This window comes from Juglans microcarpa x Juglans regia, chromosome 5S (genome assembly GCF_004785595.1).
Source record: "Juglans microcarpa x Juglans regia isolate MS1-56 chromosome 5S, Jm3101_v1.0, whole genome shotgun sequence".
Classification (NCBI taxonomy): Eukaryota; Viridiplantae; Streptophyta; class Magnoliopsida; order Fagales; family Juglandaceae; genus Juglans; species Juglans microcarpa x Juglans regia.
The window spans coordinates 14,649,697-14,672,881 of record NC_054603.1 but is presented as its reverse complement, the minus strand read 5'-3'; the positions used below and the strand labels follow the sequence as shown (position 1 = coordinate 14,672,881).

The following is a 23,185-nucleotide window of genomic DNA, read 5'->3' as shown; positions in this document are numbered from 1 at the left end:
TTGGGTCAAATCAGGACACTGTCTCAAACATCACAACAATGAGCTACACATTTTGATCAAAAATTTTATCTAAATCACTTTTGTAAACTGTATACATTCTACTAATGTGATTAATTATCTTATTTTTTAATATAAAATAATTATTTTAACCAATTATATTAGTAGAATATATAAAAATAACTATATGTAACAGAATTTTATTTTAACATGTATATATATATATATATTAGTCCCACATCGGCTAGTAGTGATCCTGTTAGTAGTTTTATATTGAGAGATGCACCCTCTCTTGCACAAGCATTTTTGTAAGATGAGTTCTACCTCAATTGGTATCAGAGCCAAAACCGATATCGCCGAGGGTAGTAGGGCCACTCCTGGCAAGGGTCCCTTGATTTGGTAGGCGTGTGGGGCCGCTGCAAGGGACCCCCGAGGGGAGGGTCGAGTATGCGGGCCGGGATAGTCCCACATCGGCTAGTAGTGATCCTGCTAGTAGTTTTATATTGAGAGAGACACTCTCTCTTGCACAAACGCTTTTGTAGGATGAATTCTACCTCAATTGTGTTTACGTGACAAAGAACAGAAGAATTAACGATATATAGGAAGCTTAAGCCGAGCAAAATGTCTTTTCTAGCAAGCTAGCGAGCTGCTACTGCAGAAACTTTGAGGCTTATCTAATTTCTTTACTCGGAGGGATATATAATATGAAGACCACCTAACCTCCATATATGCAAGCTATCAGAATAATGGGCATGCAGCTACATTGCCAATCCTTTCCACGTGAACTACGTACTTGACAGCTGTTAAAGATGAAATTCTCAGGCCAACATGCCCTCTGCTTTGGCCTACTTATAATTCTCCTTCAGCGTTTCCATCCAATTAGACAAGTTGGTTTGTTATAAATCATTTGTTGCAATAAAACTTCGAATGATCACAATATAATAATATGCACCCCATGATTCTCCCTTGGCTATGGTTCCATGCATTGGCAATGGATAAGAACTGAACAACATCCCTTCAAAGGGTTGACTGTCTAAATACAAGGGTTTCAAGACTCCTCTCAAGTCTTGGTTTCGTATTGATAGTTGCAGCTTTTACAACACTCATGAATTAAAGCAGTAGTTGAGCCAAACAATAAGAACTACTCAAAACCACAAGTGGGTGGTCTTCATTACATAGGCAACGTAATCAACTAAATGAAGTGTGCTTGAGTTTGAAGAGAAGTATTGGGAAAAAAGTCACATGTTATTTAAATTCTCAGTTGATCCTCCGCCTAGTTTTGTAGTGATTGGACTCTTCACTACAAAGAGCCAACAGTCACGGATGGGCAGGTCTGCAAGTTCTAGGTCTGCTTTTTCGCGAGAGCTTGAAGAAGATCTAACTGTTTGTCAAAACGACGTTGTTCCATGCTCCAAACAAAAATTATGCAGCCCTTACAAGAACAACTCAAGTTGAATTGGTCCAAGATCATTATTCTTTCAACTTGCCTACATTCATGGCATCTCCTAGTGATTCCACTCACAAAGGCCCTGTTTGCTGTTAGTATTGTCATTGCTCTCATCCATATCACAGGCAATGTAGTGCTTCACATGCTTGAGGGGAACTGCTTTTCAGAACCAAAATCCCACCACCAAATAAAGACTTTTGCACTGATATTGGTTCTTCACTACAAATTCATGACCAATCCATGTAAAACAGTCCTTCGCGAGATCCAAGCCATGCCTCCAAACCATGGCCCTGCTGATATGGATACTCTCTATAGCTTTGCCTCTCGTCTTGAACTCCTACCAATCCTACACATGCAGGAATCCAATACAACTCTGTCAATAAATGGGAAAATTTATACATGTGAAAGAGCTTATAAGCATCAACTCCTGTAAAATCTCTATATCCACTATAAAGTGAGAGAGAAAATTATAATATTAATTGAATGAGAAACTAAGAAGAAATCCAGATACTTTCAGCTCTACGCCAGCACACAGTTGAAGGGACTGAATTAGAGAACTTATTCTCAAAGAGCAATTCACCAGACTTGATACTCCAGAGCCGTAAATTGCAGTCCTCTCCACCTAAAATGAATATAAGGTCAGATACAAGCTCAAATTTCAGAAGCACTGATCACTAGTTAAATAGCTTACACTCAAATACCTGACATAAGAAATTTCTCAGATGCATCGACTGCAAGCTGTATACGAGTATGGGAATTAACATGCCCTTCATAAGATTGCACAGCTCCTCTCCGGATTAGACGGTGATCATATAGTTTTACCTGGAAAAGAACCGAAGCTTAGGAAAGAAAACTCTATTTCTCCCTCCCTCTCTTTTCTGATGGACCAACCGTAACAAAGTTTGAAATTAAATGCAGAAATCAAGATACGGACTTAAAGATCAACATAATTTTTAGCTTAGCTAGCAGTAATAGTACATCAGGAGGGATGAGAAGAGGAATAATCCAAATTACTTCAAAAGCGAAAAAATTATTGCAATTAAGAAGATTATAATATTTGTTTAAAAGGCTGTTACAATTATGAAAAGATTAAGTTTAGACAACGGCATTGTCAATGTTGTGTATACATAATAATCATTTCACAGAATAACCAATGTCAATGCTGCATGAAACCAGATGAGCAGTCGCTGAGGGAGGTGGGGCTAAGAAAACATCACTCCCCCCATAGTCGCCTGTAAGAAAAGTTTCATAAGAATTTCTTTAGCTTCAATGGTAATTAGCCTTTATTTCTGGTATCTGTTCCACAATTCCAGTAGAGTAAGTTAGAGGAGAATGATGATAACAACTGGAAGAATGTTCTGGATATTTTCCATGATGAATGAAGACTGAATGCCGAAATTGGAGGTGCTGATTTCCTCAAAAAATCAGGGATTCTTGCTTATTTTCATTCCAACCTTTTTTTCTTGATGTAATTGTTCACCAGAGACCATAATAAAGAGGTATCAGAGCAGTCGGCTTTGGAGCTTTGTATAGGTTGATAAGGACAACAATGGCAGAGGGTACAAGGACCTAGAGAAGTTAGTGGTGGGTTTGTAGTAACATCAAGACCAACAAGAGAAGAGGGTGGAAGATCACTAGAAGTCCTTGGATGACTTATCAAAGAAAATGGACCTCGTATTGGAGACCTTGAACGGGACATCTCCCTTCACAGAATTGCATCCCACCCGAAGTTCCAGAACTCTCTGCATGCATCATGTCCTCAGGTGTCCTAGAGTGAACATTCCATGAAGGGAGATGTCCACCATTCAAGGTCTCCAACACGAGGTCCATCTTTCTTGATAAGTCATCCAAGGACTTCTAGTGATCTTCCACCCTCTTCTCTTGTTGGTCTTGATGCTGCTTGAAGCCCAACACAAACTTCTCTAAGTCCTTGTACCTTGTACCCTCTGCCATTGACTGCTCTAATGCCCCTTTGTTATAGTCTTTGGTGAATAATTCTTTTTTTTATTGGCACCAAGTCTCCGAGACTAGCGTCCAGACTAATCCTGGAGGTGCACAGGCCCTCGGCAAGGAGTTTTCCACAACTGCACATCTGGTAATTCAAGGAAAAATCCCTGTCTGATGGTCCATAGAGATTGTTTGCACCCAAGAGAATTCTAACCTTAGACCTTGTAGGGAGCATACCATCAAGACCAAGGCCTTTACAACTTGAGCCAACCCCTAGGAGTTAGTCTTTGGGGAATAATATATAACCCTCTCATCCTAAAAAATTTATGGTAACCCATAGCTTTCTTCCAAAGTCTAAAAATTACATGTATTTAAGTTTTTGCTAAAAATCAAATTTTAGCCTTAATCTTAAAAGTTCTGAAATTTTTCTTTAAAGTTAAAAGTTTGACCCAACAAAAGTTTTAAAAGCCATAAAACAATGTTTTCCAAAACTCAATGCTTTTCTCCATCCTTCATTGAGTCTATTCAATCTTCCTTTACTCTCATTTGCAATTTACCCTTACGTTGTGCATATGTTGATAACCCTTTTCTTTTTATCTTAAATTACGTTTATAGAACTTTTTTAATACTATATTTATAGGAAAAATATATCATGCAAACAAATTAACTATTAAATTAGGCCAACATGCATATGTTTTGGAAATTCAGGGATATGTTTTGAAAATCTCTCCCCCTCTCTCACTCTCTTGGCATGACCTTTTGTCTTCCATTCCCGGCGCTTCTCGCCAGGGATAATCCTTAATCTTTCTTTGTTTCTTTGTTTCGATTTCTTTTCTTTCTTTTGGTTATATCTTTAGTTAGCTGAAGATGGATCATAGTTTTTGGATAGAAGCTAAGAGGTTCTTGTTTAGAGCATTGGCAATGGACTAGCCAAATGCCAATACAAGTCCAAACTTTAGATAGATATGAAAAAAAGCCTCCACATTGGACTAGCCAATGATCCAAAGCTTAAGACTTGAGCTACAGTAAATCTTAAGTCCTCTCCAAACATGGCTAGCAACTATTCACAATAGAAAGCAATATTTTATTATTTCATGACTTCATTCTCTTTGAATGGTAAAACATGCATGGCATGCACATTATTTATTCTACTGATTGCGAATATTGATAGAGTAGACACATTATTTCTACAAAGCATGAAGATCTAGGAAATATATGAATTGTATTTGTAAAAAATAAAAAAATAAAAATAAAAAAATTATATTATGTTATTATTTTAACTTTAAGATGGCTAGTCCAATGTAAACTCATTTAGTCAAAAATTGATACTATAGCCAAAGGTTAAGATTCTAGCTAAATTTTGGACTCTAGGCCATTGCCAATGCTCTTAGTAGGCAAGGTGGCAACTTTTTCTGTATTTCTAAGAAGAGCCGGAAGTTGTTCAATGTCCCTTTATCTCAGTGGAGGTATGGTTGTTTGGATGGCAAAGGTGGTGGAGGATTGTTTGAAGTCATTGGGTAAAATGGAATCTTATCAGACTAGAAGGGAGTGAAATAGAGTTTTTTTAGTTCAAAGGTGTCAAAATGCGTATGGTAGGTTTGTGAAGTTGAGTTTGGCAATGGTATGGGGAATGGCATTATTGTGATTCCAGAAGGGAGGAAAGGGTGTGGTTGGGCAGGTTTTGTGAGGATAATGAGAGAGATGGTTGATTCTAAGTCCTCTGTTTCTGTTGTTGAAAACAGAGTTGCTCCTAACATAGTTGATCCAAACAATGGTGGTGTTGTTTGGGATTCCTGAGTTAAGAAGGTGATTTCGGATACATCATTCAAAGGAGATATCCCTCCTCGCGAAGCTTCTTACCTGTCGTCATTGATGAATCTAGCGTATGAGGTTTTTAATTCTCACCAGGATATTGGAAATGGCAATATTAGGAAGGATGATCCAGGGTTGGATGTTAGTAAAAGAAAGGATTGGATGAATGCTGCTTCGCAGAGAAATCGGCTTGATGGTGGGTCGGATGGTTGGCCTTTCGTGGCACTGCAAAATTTTGGAGAAGTCAAAGGCTCTTTGGCATGTAAGGGCAAAGTTGTTTGGATGGAAGGAGAGGTTGGATTCATTGTTGAAGAAAGTTGACGAGGGGTTGGGCTTGCTTATGGGCCTGTGCCAAACATATGTGAAAGATGAAGTGGTGAATGATGGGGATGCGAAATGGATCTAGGGCTTCTAATGTTACTAAGGGAGATGGGCTGGCTAGAGGCCCAATAAATAGGCCTGTTCAATGGACGACTAAGCCATTTCGTGGGAAGTAGGGTCCCAAAAACTCGATAGGAGTTGAGGCTCAGCCCAAGGGTTTGGTGGCTCCGACGAGTGCTTCGACGTCACATATAGGGTCGACAGTGGCAAGTGAACCTCCGAGAGGTCTTCCGACGACGAGTTCTCCAACGACGACTCTCCATTTACATAGATCTAAGAATCTAACGTGTGGAGACTCATATCAGATCTTCGACAGCTTAGATGGATGCGTCTCCATGACAAAAGGGGTCGAAGGCAGTTGACAACTCTTCTGGGGGCACTCAAGTGGTGAGTCTCACTCCGGTGAAGGGGAGGCAGTTGTCTTCCTCTGATCCCAAGGTTTTTAAAGGAGTTTCACATCACGAGAAGGGTAGAGAAAGCTTGGTGCAGTTACTTTCTTCTTCACAATTATGCTATGGGGTACTGAGCAGGCGTCAGAGGGAGTGGATGTGGAGGATGTAGTTGGTGAAGTGGAGATGAGAGTTATGATTCTGGGCCCATCAAGGAGTATGATTCTGGGGTCCCTTGTATCCAGTTCAATAACTTAGATTTGTAGGCGGTTCATGGTGGTGGGGACAATTCTGAGGCAAGTGAGTCAAGGGAGTTGATGGATTCAAACGATGAAATGGATCCCGATCCGTTGTGTTCTATCCCTCCTGAAATTGAATGGCCTAATAAATCCTCTGATTGGGTGTTGCGGAAAGTGGATGAAATCAAGGACTGCATGGGAATTTCTTGTGACGATTTTGAGGAACAATTTAGAGCACTTCTTATAGCAACTGAGGCTGGTCAACCATCTTTGGCTAGATCCGCTTCAAAAAAGACAAGCAAATAGAAAAGATTGTCGTGCTCCATTAATTATAATGCTAGGGGAGGAAGTGCCTTTAGAGATAAAGGCAAGGAGAGGGTTGCCAATAGTTAACAATGAAACCAAAGATTATTTCATGGAATGTTCGGGGGCTTAACGATTATAGAAAACATCTCTGGGTGAAGAATTTGATCAGTAAGTGGAGGGCTGATGTTATATGTTTGCAAGAAACCAAGCTGAATTTGTTAATCAAACAATTGTCAATAGTTTGTGGAGTTGTCATTGTATGGGGTGGGTTGAATTAGTTTCGAATGGGGCTTCGGGTGGCATTACTGTTATGTGGGATAGGAGGGTAGTGGAGCTGATAGATTAATATGTGGGAGAATTTTTGGATGCTTGTTGTTTTAAGAGTGTAGATGATGGATTCGAATGGGCGTTTGCGGGGGTTTATGGCCCTAATATGGATAATAGTAGGAGAATTTTATGGGATGAAATGGTAGGTGTTAACTGCTGTTGGGATGTTCCTTGGTGTTTTGGAGGGGATTTCAACATTACACGGTTTCCTAGCGAGTGTGCGGGGGATACTCATTTCTCTCATGCTATGCCTGCTATTTCAGATCTGATTTTTGAGCTAGATTTAATTGATTTACCAATAGCAGGTGGGGATTTTATGTGGTCCAATGGAAGGGCATGGTCGAGGCTGAACAGATTTCTAGTTTTGGCTTCTTGGTTCCTTATTTGAGCCAGAAGAGGTTACCGAGAATGTGTTCTGATCATTATCCCATTATGTTGGATTGTGGGGGCATAATTAGAGGTCATAGGTATTTTAAATTTGAAAATATGTGATTGGAGGAAGAGGGTTTTGTGGATAGGGTGAGGTCATGGTGGTCATCGTACTCTTTTTCAGGTACTCTGAGCTTTGTTTTGGCAGGTAAACTCAAAGCATTAAAACAAGATTTGAAGAAATGGAATGTGGAGGAATTTGGGATCACAGAAAATAAGAGGAAGCTTTTGTTGCAACAATTGAAGAGTTTGGAGGATAGGGAGCTGTTGGGCGACATATCCGATGAGGAATTGGAGAGAAAAAAAGAGGTGGTGGTTGAATTAGAGAAGATCACTTTAATGGAGGAAATTTCTTGGAGGCAGAAATCTCGGGTCATTTGGTTGAAGGAAGGTGACAAGTGTACAAAAGTTTTTCACCGAATGGCGAACTCTCATTGAAGAAATAATGCTGTTGAGGTACCATCAAGGAACATATCGTCAATTTCTATGAGAAGCTGTTCAGGGAAGAATTTTCGTGGAGACCCAAGCTTGATGGACTGTTTTTTTATTCCATTGACCAGGTAAGTGCAGAATGGTTAGAGAGAGCTTTTGAAGATGATGAAGTTCTTGATGTGGTTAGAGGAATGGCAAGGAATAAAGCTCCAGGCCAGGATGGTTTTTCAATGACTTTCTTTCAAACTTGTTGAGACATAGTGAGAGAAGATATTATGAAGGTTTTTCTTGAATTTTATTCATTTCGAGAAAAGTTTCAATACTACTTTTATTGCACTAATTCCTAAAAAGGTGGGGGCAGTGGAAATGCAGGATTTTTGGCCTATTAGTTTGGTAAATGGGGTGTACAAGATTATTTCTAAGGTGCTAGCTAATTACATGAGTGTGGTGTCGAGTAAAATTATCTTGAAATCTCAAAATGCCTTTGTTTGGGGGAGACAAATTCTTGACTCAATCTTAATTGCTAATGAATGTTTGGATAACAGAATTAGATTAGATGAATCTGGAATATTGATCAAATTGGGGATGGAAAAGGCATATGACCATGTTAGTTGGGACTTCCTCTTGTACTTACTTGGGAGATATGGTTTTGGAGGGTTTTGGAGATAAGTGGTGTATTTGGATCAAGCATTGCATTTCGATGCCGAGATTCTCCACTTTGGTGAATGGTACCCCAGTTGGGTTTTTTAATAGTTCACCTGAATTGAGACAAGGAGATCCGTTATCTCCTTTACTTTTTGTTCTAGTCATGGATGCTTTGAGTAGAATGATTGAAGCTGCGGTAGAAGGAAGTTTCTTGTCGGGTTTTGTGGTAGGAGATGAGTCTCGAAATAGCTTAAAAGTATCATATTTTTGCTGATGATACTTTAATTTTTAGTGAGACTAATCAAGAACATCTTCGCTCTTTGAGAGCCTTGTTCTTATGTATTGAAGCAGTTTCGGGTCTCAGAATTAACTTAAACAAGTTTGAAATTGTTCCAGTGGGCTCCGTATCCAATATTTCAGATTTGGCCAATATTTTGGAGTGTAAGATCACTTTCCTGCCTTTGAAGTATCTTGGTCTTCCCTTGGGTGCCCCTTATAAATCTGTTTTGATATGGGATGAGGTGATCAAGAAGATCGAGAGAAGGTTGGCTGGTTGGAAAAAGTTATATTTGTCTAAAGGGGGATGAATTACTTTGATAAAGAGTATGTTGTTTAATTTTTCCACTTATTTCCTCTCTCTTTTCCCTATGCCGATAGGGGTGGCAAATAGAATTGAGAGGATCTATAGGAATTTCTTGTGGGGAGGTAAAGGGGAGGAAAAACAAATTTCACTTGGTAAGTTGGAATAAGGTGTGTCAACTAATTTCGTGTGGAGGTTTGGGGGTGCAGAATTTGAGGCTCTTTAATAAAGCCCAAGAAGGGCTTTATTAAAACATCCCAGCAGGCTTAGAAGAAACCCATCGAAAAACCATCAGGACCCGGAGCCTTATCTTTAGCCATTTTCCTCACAACTTCAAAAACCTCGTCCTCCTCAAAAGGTCTCTCCAACCAGATACCATCCATAGACCCAATAGAGTCAAAAAATAGCCCATTGGGCTTAGGCTGCCAACCCTCCTGCTCAGTGAGTAGCTGTTCGAAAAATCCCACTACGTGATCATTAATCCTGTGCTCATCTTTACAATCTACCCCATCAATCTTCAACGACTCAATATTATTAGATCTCCTGTGAGAATTGGTTACCCTGTGGAAAAACTTAGTACAACGATCGCCTTCCTTCAACCATAACACTCTCGACTTTTGCCGCCACGAAATCTCTTCTAATAAAACGATCCTCTCAAGATCTGCAACCAGCACTAGCTTTAGAGCTACTTCCTCATGTGTTAAGGTCCTAGACTCTTGTACCCTTTCCAGCTCCTAGATCTCCCTTGTCTTGCATTTCTTGTGTTCCCCAATGTCCCCAAAAGACTGCCAATTCCAAAGTTCTAAGTCTTGTTTTAGAGCTTTCAATTTACCTGCAAACATGAAACTAGGAGTTCCCTCAATCTGATAGGATGCCCACCACTGTCTGACCCTATCCATAAAACCTTCCGTTTTCAGCCACATGTTTTTGAACTTAAAGTATCGACATCTTCTTTGAATCCCACCACAATCCAGTAAGATAGGCCAATGATCCGAACACAACCAAGGCAATCTCTTTTGCCAAACCTCCGGAAAATGACTTTCCCACTCCGGAAAAATTAAGAATCTGTCTAACTGAGACCACATCTGATTATTGGCCCACATACATAAGCCCCCCGCCATTGGTAAATCCACTAAATTCAAATAAAAAATGCATTCTAAAATCTGACATTGCTGGATGCATTCTTCTATTGCCAAAACACTCGCTGGGGAATCTTGTTACATTAAAATCTCCACCAATACACCATGGAAGATCCCACAAACTGTGCACTCCAACTAGCTCATCCCACAATACACTCCGACCACTGTCTGAATTAGGTCCATAAACACCTGCAAAAGCCCACAAGTAACCATCTGAAACACTCTTAAAGGAACATGCTACCGAAAATAAGCCAATAAACTCCTCCCTTTTCTCCACCACTCGTTGCCAAATATACCCAATCCACATGTATACAACTCCATATACTTTTAACAATTTTTGTATTAATAACTTTCAACTTCGTCTCCTGTAAACAAACAATATCTGCCTTCCACCCTCGCAGCAAGTTTCTTACTTGAAGACGCTTGCTAGCCTCATTTAGTCCGCGGACATTCCATGATATTAATTTTCGTCTCATTTGGGATAAAACAGCCCCTTCCCCTTAGTCCTATCCCTACTGGAATTGCCTTCAGAATTCATGGACCAAGTCAGCCTCTTGAGTTCACGCTGTTTCTTGGTGCCAACCTTCCTATGTTGTTGGTGACCAGTTTCGATGGCTGTGAGTAATGCCATGAACTGTTCCTCATAACCTTCACATTTCAAACCCACCATTTCCTGAATATCCTTCACTGTATTAAACACCCAGTCTGAAACACGACTGGTCTGGGAACATACACTTCAACGGAATAGGCTGCTGCAATTGAGAATCCTGTTGTTCCTCCACATTTTCCTGCTCAATCACCAATCCTAACTCCCCAACAGATCCATTCGACGCTTGGATAAGCCTCTGTGAGTTCTCATCGTCTTACAGAAAAATCTCGTCATTGACCGAATCCCTTTCGACGTCATTGGACCCCTCGGAATTGCCTGCAAGGGCCTCAACACCTCCCCCTTGCTCCATCAGGGATTTCTGTGCACTCCCCGGAGGTGGGAAAGCACATGATGGTGGTGGAAGAGCCACCTCCGAATCTGTTGGCAATTTCTGATTCTCCCACTGACAAAAAACTTCCTCCGGCTGCACCACCACCTTCATCGGTGACTTTTGATGTCGTCGCGATGAAGACTCCAGCAGGTCAACCACCCTCTGGTGGCTACGCGACAACTGGCCTTGGAGAAAACTTCCTCCTGCTTCCCCATAGACTGAACGAGCCCTCCACTGCTACCGGGCCTTGGGCTTGGGCTCGGGCCCAACAGCCCGCCCCTTATCCTTACAGCTTTGCCCGTTAATGATACTGGCCTGAGCCATATACGACCCATTAGGGCCCAACCTGCCCTTAGAATCCCAAATGGGCACCTGAAAACGCCCCGTTTTAGACTTAAAACTACCCCCCCCCCCAAAAAAACTCCCCGTATTATCCCTTTCCATAACCACCCCGACACACTTCATCACCTTTTCAACCTCTTCCTGCAAAAATCTCAGTTGCTCCTACACCTTTCTTACCATGCAGAGCAACGCCCGCACATCGTTGACAATTTCTCTCTCCCGAAAAGGACAACGAGTGGCTCGGTGCACGTCTCCATCAAGCCCTTCCCCTTCGACACCAGATCTCAACCCCCCAAAGGCCCCCGCCGGAGAGAGAGCATTTCTGTAAGATTTAGAGGACACCTTATCGTCCCACTTCCTCCTCTGTACATCACCACCACCTCCATCTCTGTTTCTGTCTACCCCAGTAACCTCCCTCAACACCTCCCTCATTCTTTTCCATCCCCCTCCCCCCTTTTCTTCTGGAATAAGAATGAAACTATGTCGACTCCCATCACCATACACTGCCACCTCCAAAAATCTGCCTCTTTTATTCAAACATCGTTGAGCAATGAAACAACGATAACCCTCTCTTGTTGACGAGTAAAAATCCTTCCTTTCACCTATCGCACTATCCTTCAGAGCTCTCTCAAGCCATTGTGCAGTGCCCAACCCCATCAATAGCTCCTGCTTGAATCTTCTACCTCTTTCAATGATACGGACCAGACCCCCTTCCCCCACTACAGAGAAGAGCTTAGATTTGATTCCAAACTCCCTTGTAAAACCCATCTTAACGTTGATATAATGAAGGAACTAACTATCCACCATCCTCAACGGCAAAGAACCAGAGTTACTATTTTTCGCACTTGTACGGAGAGAAAATAGAGAGAGACTATACCACATATACCTTCTTGGGAATGGTTATGGAGATATCATGTTGAGAGGGATGCATTATGGAAGAATGTTGTTGATGTTAAATATGGGAGATTGTGGGGGAATTGGTGCTCTAATGAAGTTAAGAGGAGAGTATGAGGTGGGTTTGTGGAAGTCCATTCGGATGGGTTGGGGGGAGTTTGTCAAGCATATTAAATTGAAGGTGGGGGATGGGACAAGGATACATTTTTGGCATGATATATGGTGAATCCCTCAAGAATGTTTTTCCTTCCCTTTTTAGGATTGCTAGGGACCAAGATGTTGTAGTGGCTGATTCTCTTTCTTCTTGAATAATAATCCTCAATGGAATGTTGAATTTGTGAGAGATGTGCATGATTGGGAAGTGAATGTAGTCTCACATTTTTTTGGAAGATTATATGATTAAAAGATTGTTCAAGGAAGGGAGGATAGCTTGTTGTGGGTTCATGAAGGAAGTTCCAGATTTTCGGTTAGTTCCTATTATAGGGTACTAACCTGCAATGGTGTGAGTGATTACCCCTGGAAATGCATTTGGAAAGTTAAGGTGCCTAGTATGGTGGCATTTTCTGTTGGTTGGTATCTCTTGGAAAAATTCTGACCATGGATAACTTAAGAAAGCGTAGACTTTGTGTAGTAGATTGGTGCTTTATGTGTAAAAAAGATAGTGAATCTTTAAACCATCTTTTTCTTCATTGTGAGGTGGTTAAGATTTTGTGGAGTGAGATTTTTGGTAGGACGGGAATTGCTTGGGTGATGCCTAAGCAAGTGGTGGATTTTTTTACTTGTTGGAAAGGTTTTGAGGGAAGACATCGTGTTGTTGACACTTGGAAGATGATCCCCTTGTGTTTGATGTGGTGTTTATGGTTAGGGAGAACTTAGGGAGTTTTTCTTTAATACTTTTGAGTTTGTAGGCTACGGCTCTTGTATTGAATGGAGATGATTTTCTCAATCTGTTTGTCTTTTTTCAGTTTCTTGAGTGTATGTGGGTATTTCCTCGTATACTTCCTGTGTACTTGGACTATTCCTATTCTTGGTAATAAAATCTCTTATTAATTATAAAAAAAAGAAAAAAAAATTAGGCCGACCCCTTAAAGATGGATTCCTAGTTCAACCCTTGCGGAGGAGCACATACAAATGCAGCTTGAAAATCAAAGAGTAAGCAAAATAGAGAACAAGAAAGTATATTCATTCTGTCATTATTGAATGGGAGTCGAAAGTTATAGCGTTGATAAAATCTGCTGGGAGGGGAGAGTTGGGAAGGAAAGGGTTTATTGAACTGATCAACAACATTTCAACCATAGATCACCCCTCTTCTCTCTCCATATTTTAATTTTTTTCCTCAAACCTAGTTGGGCTATTATTTATTTAGATATTTAAACTGGGACAAGTACTTCTAACATTACATCACACTGAATGGAGAAAGGGTACGCGAGGCTGAACCAATTGGCTGAGAAGGATTCATACCGCTGATCAAAACGAATTCAATTAAGGCTTACTTCAGTTCAGTGCTGCCAATCACAATGAATTCAGTGCATCAAATTCCTGAATGCTAGTATTCTCTTCTTTTTTTTTTTTTTTTTATTTTATTTTATTTTTTTTTATAGGTTATAAAAGATTATAATAATGTCTCCTCTGTTTCTAAATCTGATTTCGAGTCTTGATTCTTGACGTACACTCATCACAAGAACAATTCAATATTTATTGCCATGCTCATGCAAGCACATTTTAAGTGGAAAGGAGTTAAGATGAAAAGACAATACTAACCGATCCATCCATGGAGCTTGCCAAGAAGTAATGGTCATCGTACTGAAGCGATACCAAACTAGAGTTTGGAAACCAGAGTCAAAGTTAAAAACATAATCAAAAGACATTAAATGTGATTAAAAAAAAAGTCCATTACGTGTTTAGCCTACTGACCAAGAAATAGATGAAGGCATTTTTATGGTGCATGAAGAATCAATGTTTCCAAGGACCTGCACAACAAATTATCCAATTCCATTACCCAAGAATTCATCTAAAAAAGCATCTATAAACTGGCATCCATGGTAATAGTTCTACAAATATAAGTAAAGACATTCCAGGGAAAAAAATCATAAGTATGAAAAAGATGCCAATATTCGGAAACCTGAGTAAACAACCACAGAAAACATGGGTTTTTTACAGTGACTTCGTCAGGTTCTGTTCATAAGGATTAAACTACAAACATGGAGAAGGAGAAGGAGAACTCTTACCAGGTCAGAGTATGAAAATGTTTGTGATGAGTGCAAGTCAAGATTCAAGAACAGATTTAGTATCAAAGAAGATACCTTCTTTTATAAGTATAAAAAAAGATACCTTATGGAAATCTATAATATTCTCGCATATTTATTTATTTTTATTGGCATCGAGTGTCCAAAACAAAGTCCCGACTAATCCCGGGGGTGCATAGGCCCTCGAAAGGAGTTTCCCGCAAGTGCACCTCGCATAATTCATGGGAAAATTCATGGTCCTTAGAAATTGTTTGCACCCAAGAGTCAAACTTCAGACCTGGAAGGAGCACACCACCAAGACCAAAGCTCTTACCACTTGAGCCAATCCCTAGGGGTTAATATTCTTGTATAAAATGTCCACACCCTATAATAATGTCTTTTGAATAAAATTTACAGGGCGCTGTCCTCTTTCTTAAATCAAGGAAAAAAAAATTCGCTGACAGAACTTCTAGCCCTCAAAATGATCACATTAAATACACTGGTGCAACAATAAAATGAATTCCACATCCCATAAACAAACTTGTTACCTTGAACAATTTTTGAGTAGAACTTCCAACAGTTTTACTCAAAGGTGAGCATGGTATTCTATGACTAATGAGTCTAACTGAATTCCCTTCCTGTTTTTCACGAACATCCACTGTCACAATCACCCCATTCCTTAGTCCACATAAAAGAGCATTTCCCTGCATGGATTTAAAAATAGATAAAATAAGTTTTCGTTAAAAAAATTAGTTTCAAGAATATCTCTGCAGAAAGAAAAGCAATCAAACAAAAGAAAATATACCACCTCTTCCTCATTATAAAGAATTAGTTTCATATTTTATCGTTTAGTTAATATTTATAACCAAAAACATATGTTATTCAACTTTTGACCATCGGTTATCTACCTCACCAATTAATCAATCTCGCCAATTAATAACCTAGACAAATTTTTTTTTAGAACAATTTTTCCAGGTTACATCACTGGGGAGCCCAAAATATTTTCCTTAGATATATATCCTGCTATTGTGCAAAGATGAAAGCTTTCTAACACAAGACAATCCAGATAAATACCTACTGATTGCATCACTTCAATTTATCACATTCACACATACTAGAACAGCACTATAATATCACCCATGATCCAAAGGTTCTAAATCCATCAAAGCAAAAATGCATATAATATGATCAGGCACCTCAATTGCATATCTAGCGAATCTCAAATGATGCATAAATTACCGACTCAACAAACTGTTGTGCAAAAACATCACTTTTGCTACGAAGCACCCATGATCCAACTCCTGTTTCCAAATCCACCAAAGCAGCTCCCAAATTAGTACCTGTAACAACCAAAATAATAGAATATACTTTCAACATCTACAAACTTAGACAAAAGAATAATGTTAGGGGAAAATAACCCCCTTCAGTTTTCCTCACTAAATTTCATTTATTTCTGATTTGAGTTTCATGACATGAGAATGAAGTATACATGACCAGTTGGTCAATTGTTACATCATAGAAGGAAACAAAACAAAGTATATACAATTGCTTGTCAAGAACAGCCCACTTATTATCATTAGAAAATAGGAAAGTAAAAAGCCACCGGTGATGTAGGAATTCAGGCTCAAGTATTGAAGAAGTTTGTATATAATAGAATATGAAGTTAAATTAAAGAGTCAGACTAAATCTCATTGATGGAGAGAGGGGTGGGGGGCTAGATACAGAAGAAAAAAAACTTGCCAATTGCTGCTCGACTCCCATTAAAACTGCAATCTGCTGTCCAAATGGTACAATTGAAAGAAGCTACCTCATGTATCCTTTGATTTAAGCCAGAGACACTTGAATTGAGATCTAACGGTTCAACAAGTTTAACAATATTGAGAGATCCACGTGATGTCTCTGATCCCAAAGTACTTATTCTGTTTTCCTATGTCAAGGCAGTACAGGTGCAAAAGTAGATTTCCCTTTCAGAAATGTAATGGAGATCGTTTCACTGAGAACATAATAGACATCAGGAGTATTAGAGGGTACGCCCAAAGTGGACTCCACCACATAATCTATATAATCAATGAATCAAACAGAGAAGCATGTCAAGAATCTAATGGTAGGGCCCCACAAAAAATCCCTAAGTTCAAAAGGGTTAGACAGAGACAGTATAACCATCCTATATAACCGTCCTGTGTCCAATGCTCAAAGAGAAGACTCGGACCATAGTGAATAATTAAAAAGTACAATTGTTTTTTTCTCCTTACAACTACAAAAGAAAGATGAGAATTAAAGTGACTTCAGAGTGTGATGAATCCAAAGGTGGAAAGCACAGCCAACAGATCTCAAATCTGCTACAAAGTATGACAGATAAACTAAAGGTTTGGAATATATCCAATTCCAGAAATTAACAGTGTACAGTGTGTAGAAACACAAGAAGCAATATGAAGAGTTTATAAAAGTCTGATATCACAAAAGGATACAGTGCACCCCGAATGCTTGAACCATCTTCTATTGTAGAGGGCTGCTTTTCAAACAATTTTATGCAAGATACATTTGATGACATTGATAAGGAAGCTCTGGCAGGTCTACAAATAGGCCCAGGAATCATACCGCAATCTGCTTGGTCATTTTTATTGAAAGGCCACACACGATCTGGCATGCATTTCACCCCGATATCAAAATCTGGCCTAACTTTTCCAACTTCAACAAAACTGCGAGAGTACCAAACTTCATATGCAATAACTTGTAATGGACTCATTTATGTATAAAGTTAATAGTTTGGATGAAAAACAATATAAAATTGAAATTTTACAAGACAAAAAGATTAATTAAAACCAATTTGCAGAACCATGCAAGAAAAGCAAATGTTTTAAACTAAGAACAAGAATTTAATAAGTTTATTTTTTCTAAAAAGTGAGCTTCAGTCTGTACTCCAAAAAGTAGTACTACAGATTTCTATAATTTTGATGCTAATTTTGTGCAAGCACTTGGTGGAATTGACAGAACCACCTCGAAAGCCTAGAGTACTGCAATCAAAGGTCCTAGCATACAAACGCGAGTGCACCACATTGCAATTTCATTATACCTCAAGGAGCCATTCAAACCGCCTGTTAATAAAACATCGGTTTCAGTTTGACCCTCGGGTGTCTGAACATCAACATGCATCTGCTCCAAAGCGCCATCAGCAATCTTATCTGTTTCACTAAACTTCCAAACCTGCAATGTTCAAAGAATAATAAGTACGACAAAATAATAAAGTGAATGAAATTCCCAAATTACAATTTCAAAGATAAATTCACCATGTCATGGAATGACTTCCTTATATAAGCCATAGCAACCTTAAAACAATATTGTTACGGTCTGAGTCGCGACTCATACGAAATCATCATCGCTGCCTAATTAAGTAAAATAGATTATGTAATTGAAGTATTAGATGAAACATTGATATGAGATCTTTAGGGTGATTCCTGGAGCCAACATCAGATAAACAAATTTCTGGATCCCATTAGCTCATATGTACCTCAGGTCACAAAGGAAAGAAGAAAAAAAGGAAACGGTGCTTAATTCTGTCAGCTAAACTCAACTCTTTATGGTGATGCTACTCATTCCCATTTGGTTATCTTCCAAGTTCCTACTTTCTGAAACAAATTTTTATATGTTAGTTGAAATCTTTTTTTTTTTTATATAAGTATATGTTAGTTGAAATCTCAATCAGGTCACATAAAGATTCTAACTTCACTAAGCTGGTGTAAGACTGACAATCAGCACACCACGCACAAACTGTCACTCAAATACAGGTTCACAAGACCAAGTAAAAAATCAGTTCATGTTACATTCAATTGCTGTTAACAAGACAAAAATGAAACTCTTGTCATCTAGCACATAGAGATTCTCAAAGATAAGTCAAACAATCAAAATAAGAATAAAAAATTTAAAATTAAGCAATTAATTCAGTAATTAATTAAAAAAGGCTGTGAAAAAAGAAAAAGCAAAAGCCTATAAAGTTCCCAACTATGGACAGTAACAATAACCCTGTCTCTCTCTATTCCACAAAATCTCTCCCAGCCATAAGCCCCCCTGCCCCAAATAGCTCACCAGAGGAACCAGCCACCCTCACATAAAATTGTTCCTTCACTCTCTTCTTCTCCCTTCTCCCTTCTTCTTGTTGTCCTTTTCTCTTAATTTTCCGTAGTTTTTCTCTTTTTTTCTCTAGCCATTGGAGGCTGGATCTAGGGCATTTAGGCCTCATTTGTTTTCACAGATGAGATGAGATGAGTTGAGATTAAAGTTAAAAAGTTGAATAAAATATTGTTTTAATATTATTTTTGTTTAGGGATTTGAAAAAGTTGAATTGTTTATTTTATTTTGTGTGAAAAATTCAGAAAAGTTGTAATGATTAGATGAGATGAGTTGTGAAGAACTGTGAAACAAACGAGGTCTTAGTCAACCTTCTAACTACATGCACACTACCAAGGGGACTGCCACCTCCTCCATGGCACATGACCATCACACGCCTGTGCTCGGCATGCTTGACCACTACGTACCACCCATTTGCCTCAGCTTCTAAATCCTTTTTGACACCAACCTTTTCTGGCTGGCCAACAGGTTGAATTGAATTGGACCAGTCTCAATTGGGGGTTATTACGCATTTTTGTACTTGCTGTTTCCAGCCTTTTTTGTCCAATTTTGTTTAGCCTTTTCAAATCAATTCCAGCGACTTTAGATCTCTAAGGTATGGATCCACCAACTCCACCATTCAAATCTGAATTTTAACCAGTGTGTGGACCCCAAGCACTGTTGCACTCCACCACAGATTCTTTGTTGTCCTGTTTTGCCATTAGGCCAAGAAGCATTGGATTGGCTTGACGAACCATATCCCAATTTATGTTTTTTATTTATTTCTTCGCTTTGTATTAGCTATATTGGGGTGTCTGTTGTGGTTCCCCTCCTCAACCATTTGTACTTGTTATTTTTATTAATATACATCTTAACAAAGGGTGACAATAGGGCCCTCAAGGAAGCCTTCCCAGCTATTTAGGGCATTGCAAGGGTGCAGGCAGCTTCAGTTGCAGATCTTCTTGACCTAGTGGTATGCCCCAATGGAACGCCACTCTCTTTAGAGCTGCACAAAACTGGAAGTCAAGACTTTCACCGAGTTCTACAATCTTATACTCTTCTAGAGCAAGGGTGGGAGAGGCTGACAAGATTGTGTGGTGCTCTTTGAAGAAAGGGAGATTTTCTATTCTTTCATTCTACAAGTCTCTCATCAAATACAATGCAAAATCATTCCCTTGGATGCGCATTTGGAAGACTAGGCACCCCTAAAAGCAGCTTTTTTGTATGGACGGCCTCATTGGGGAAAACTCTCACTATAGATAATTTAAGGGAATGCCAATTTATTATTATGGATTGGTGTTTTATGTGCAAAAAGAGCAGGGAGATTGTTGACTATGTATTACTTCATTGTGAGGTGGCCATGTCACTCTGGAACGATATCTTTGCTAGAGTGGGATTAGCTTGGGTGATGCCAAGAAAGGTTGTTGACTTCCTAGCAAGTTGGAATGGCCTACATGGCAATACTTAGATCGCGACAATATGGAAGATGGTCCCAATTTGTCTATGGTGTGTCTTTGGAGAGAAAGGAATGAAAAGAACTTTGAGGATCATTAACGGTCAATGGACGAGCTTAGAAATCTTTTTTTTTTTTAATACTTTATTGCATTGGTCAATTGTAATCGATTTCAATGGTCTGAATAGCCATGATTTTCTTGTATCGTTGGACACTCATGTTTAGGTGTTGCTCTTGTATATGTCCCGTGTACTTGGGCTATGCCTATTTATATAAATAAAATCCTTGTATTACTGATTAAAAAAAAAAAAAAAAAAGCACAGAGAATGCAGAATAAAAGCTGGAGAAATACTGTCAAAATTAACCTATCATCAGTCAACATACCACAGGTTGTGATATTCGTATCTTTTGGAATTCCTCCTTGAAGTTGCACTTTCCTTTGATGAATGGAATGATGTTACCATATAATTCCCTAACCTGAAGCAAATTAGAAGCTCTTACACCAGTTCTCCTGCATAAGTTCGTCGCCTGTTATAAAATGAGTCAGAATAAGCCCAGGAATTCGTTGGCGACATGAAGCAATGAACTACTACCAAGAGCAGCAAATAAAACATGCCAAGCAGAGGCAGTTGTAAATCTGAACGGCTCAGGATGCAAGTTTGATTTCTGGTAAGCAAATATGACAATTTTTGTGAATCCACATTCAAAAGCAACTTGCATTGTTATTTATAAATAGGAAAAAAAGTGTAACAACATATATGATTCACTAAGAGGAAACGTTTTAGACCATTGTGCACTGATGAGAGGTAGAGGTAAAGCTGTCAAGAGTAAGTTTAAATATGTAGCTACACCGTTTTAATTTCTTCTTTCAGCTGCTAAACACATCACAAAGCAGGATTCACTTGCATGGATAAGGGGTTGTTTGCCAACTCAAAGTCTCTGTAATACAAATACTACAACTGATAGATCTTCATATTTTAATGCCCTTTAGTGATACTCCATTTGGTGGTCAAGATATCTTTCAGGAAAATGAAAGTCAGACAATCAAAAATGAAAGATTGGTTACTTATATTTGTTCAGCTTAGAAGAAAAGTTCATAGACATCTTTAGGGTAACAACTTTTGGACGACTAGCTCCAGCAATTTTTGACAACCCGTAAACCGACACGAGATAAGTGGGCAAGGATTAAATGTAATAGTATTCAGGTCAAACCAGGTTGGCATAAGAGTTGTCTTAGGATCAACCCAACATGAACAGTTTACCAAACGAGTTATTCAAGTCATGTCATGTCATCAATTTATTTAGAAAGGTCGTGTTAGAGTTGATGGTTTTGACTCATTTGATTAAATGGAACAGATTCTGGTTAACCCATATAGTCGTATACGACTAGCTTGGCATGCCGTTATGACTCATGATATGTTATCTCATTAAAAAGACAACAATACATGTCATGGAAAATATTCCCTAACCAAATATATTTCCAGATTTTATCATTGTGTTCCCCCAAATTATATTTTCCATTGATCAAAACAAAGAAAAAAGTATATATGCCCCGATTTTAAACCACAACACTTTTTATGACAAAACCTCACCAATACAAGGCTTTTCCCACCCCTAGGACGTAAATCCCTGATACACAATCCACCTGCCAGAACCAGAACCGTATATCAGCTAATGTAAAGTAACTCTTATTGAGTTGAGATGATATGAGTTGAAATGAAAGTTGAAAGTTGAATAAAATATTATTAGAATATTATTATTGTTTTGAGATTTGAAAAAATTGAATTATTTATTATATCTTGTATAGAAATTCGGAAAAGTTGTAATGATGAGATGAAATAAAACACTTTCCCCATCCAAACGGGGCAGTGCAGAATCAAACTCAGGATGTCTGACTCTACAGGTCGTCCCAGACCTTTCCTATGGCCACTAGGCTACACCCTAACGATACTTTATGCCAAACAATTTAATGCTTCATTGTTTCTAAGAAATTAAGCTTTTCCAGTTGAGGTTGGTTAAAATACTTAATAATTTTATACTAAAAAATCCCGTTTATTCACGTCTCAAATGAAACACCGCTTAAATGTATGCATGCCATTTCCATTTACCAATGCTACGACACCACAAGCCTCCACCAACCAAAAAAAGAAAGATTTTACCTAATTCGCAGTGAACGAAACTTGGGGGGGAATCGACGTTTTTTTTTTTTAAGTATCAACGTTTTCTTAGCCATACAAGATATTCTGAGCTTTAACATATTAAACCTATGCCCACATAGAGCTCTTCTAAAAGATATACCTTGTTCCTGTCATGGAAATAACAAGTACAGCCCCTACCCAAAGTTATTTAAGGCATACCCGTGTGGACTTTTGGGCTAATTCTTGTGCAGTAGTCGAAGAAGAAGCACGGGAAGATCCGGGTATTGGACCTTTAATAGGGAAGTAGCGGTTCTTCTGTGCATCGTAATAAAACCCAGGAAGATCTGCCATATGTATATATATCACATCATTAGTACCATTAATCAAAACAAAACCTGAACTTAAGCAACCCAGAAAAACAAAAGAACAATTCAATTTTTTTTTTTTTTTTTGTATGATAAGATAAAAGGTATTCAGGGAAGAAGGAGTACGCTGTGGCATAGCTTCGGCCTGGTAATCTAGAGCTAGAGAGCAAGAGAGAAAGTTGTTGTAGGAGGTCGCGGAGGCGTCAAACGAGAGGAAAAGGTCAAAATCAAAACATGCCTGTGTTGCTGCTAGGTGCTGAGTCGGTGGAGTGAAACCAAACAAATCAAAACCATCGTCCCCCAAGGTTTCGGGTTCGTTCGGAAAGAAAATCAGCCATAGCAGCACACCTCAGTGTTGCGGTAAAAAAAAATAAATAAATAAAAATAAAAATAAAAATAAATAAATAATGTGAGGTGTGCTGCGGCTATAGGTTGATGCATAGAAATACTCATTCAGAAATGACTCGTTTGTTTTTAAAAATGAGATGAGATGAGTTAAAATTAAAGTTAAAAAATTGAATAAAATATTGTTAAAATATATTTTTTAATATTATTTTTATTTTATGATTTGAAAAAGTTGAATTATTTATTTTATTTTATGTGGGGAATTGAGA

The 23,185-nt window shown here is 38.8% G+C and overlaps 1 protein-coding gene across 1 annotated transcript; it reads right to left on the bottom strand.

Annotated features, from left to right (window-relative positions):
• Positions 1-956: 956 nt before the first annotated feature.
• LOC121267549 (DDB1- and CUL4-associated factor 4) lies at positions 957-22,894 on the bottom strand. The gene is made up of 13 exons (XM_041171459.1): positions 22,698-22,894; positions 22,426-22,550; positions 20,453-20,596; positions 17,585-17,715; positions 16,980-17,210; positions 16,252-16,430; positions 15,751-15,851; positions 15,060-15,215; positions 14,201-14,256; positions 14,048-14,105; positions 2,146-2,266; positions 1,956-2,066; positions 957-1,790 (listed from the first exon to the last, which is right to left on the bottom strand). The coding sequence occupies exons 1-13, from the start codon at positions 22,705-22,707 to the stop codon at positions 1,672-1,674; spliced, it is 1,542 nt and encodes a 513-aa protein (XP_041027393.1). The 5' UTR covers positions 22,708-22,894; the 3' UTR covers positions 957-1,671.
• Between the last annotated feature and the right edge of the window lie 291 nt (positions 22,895-23,185).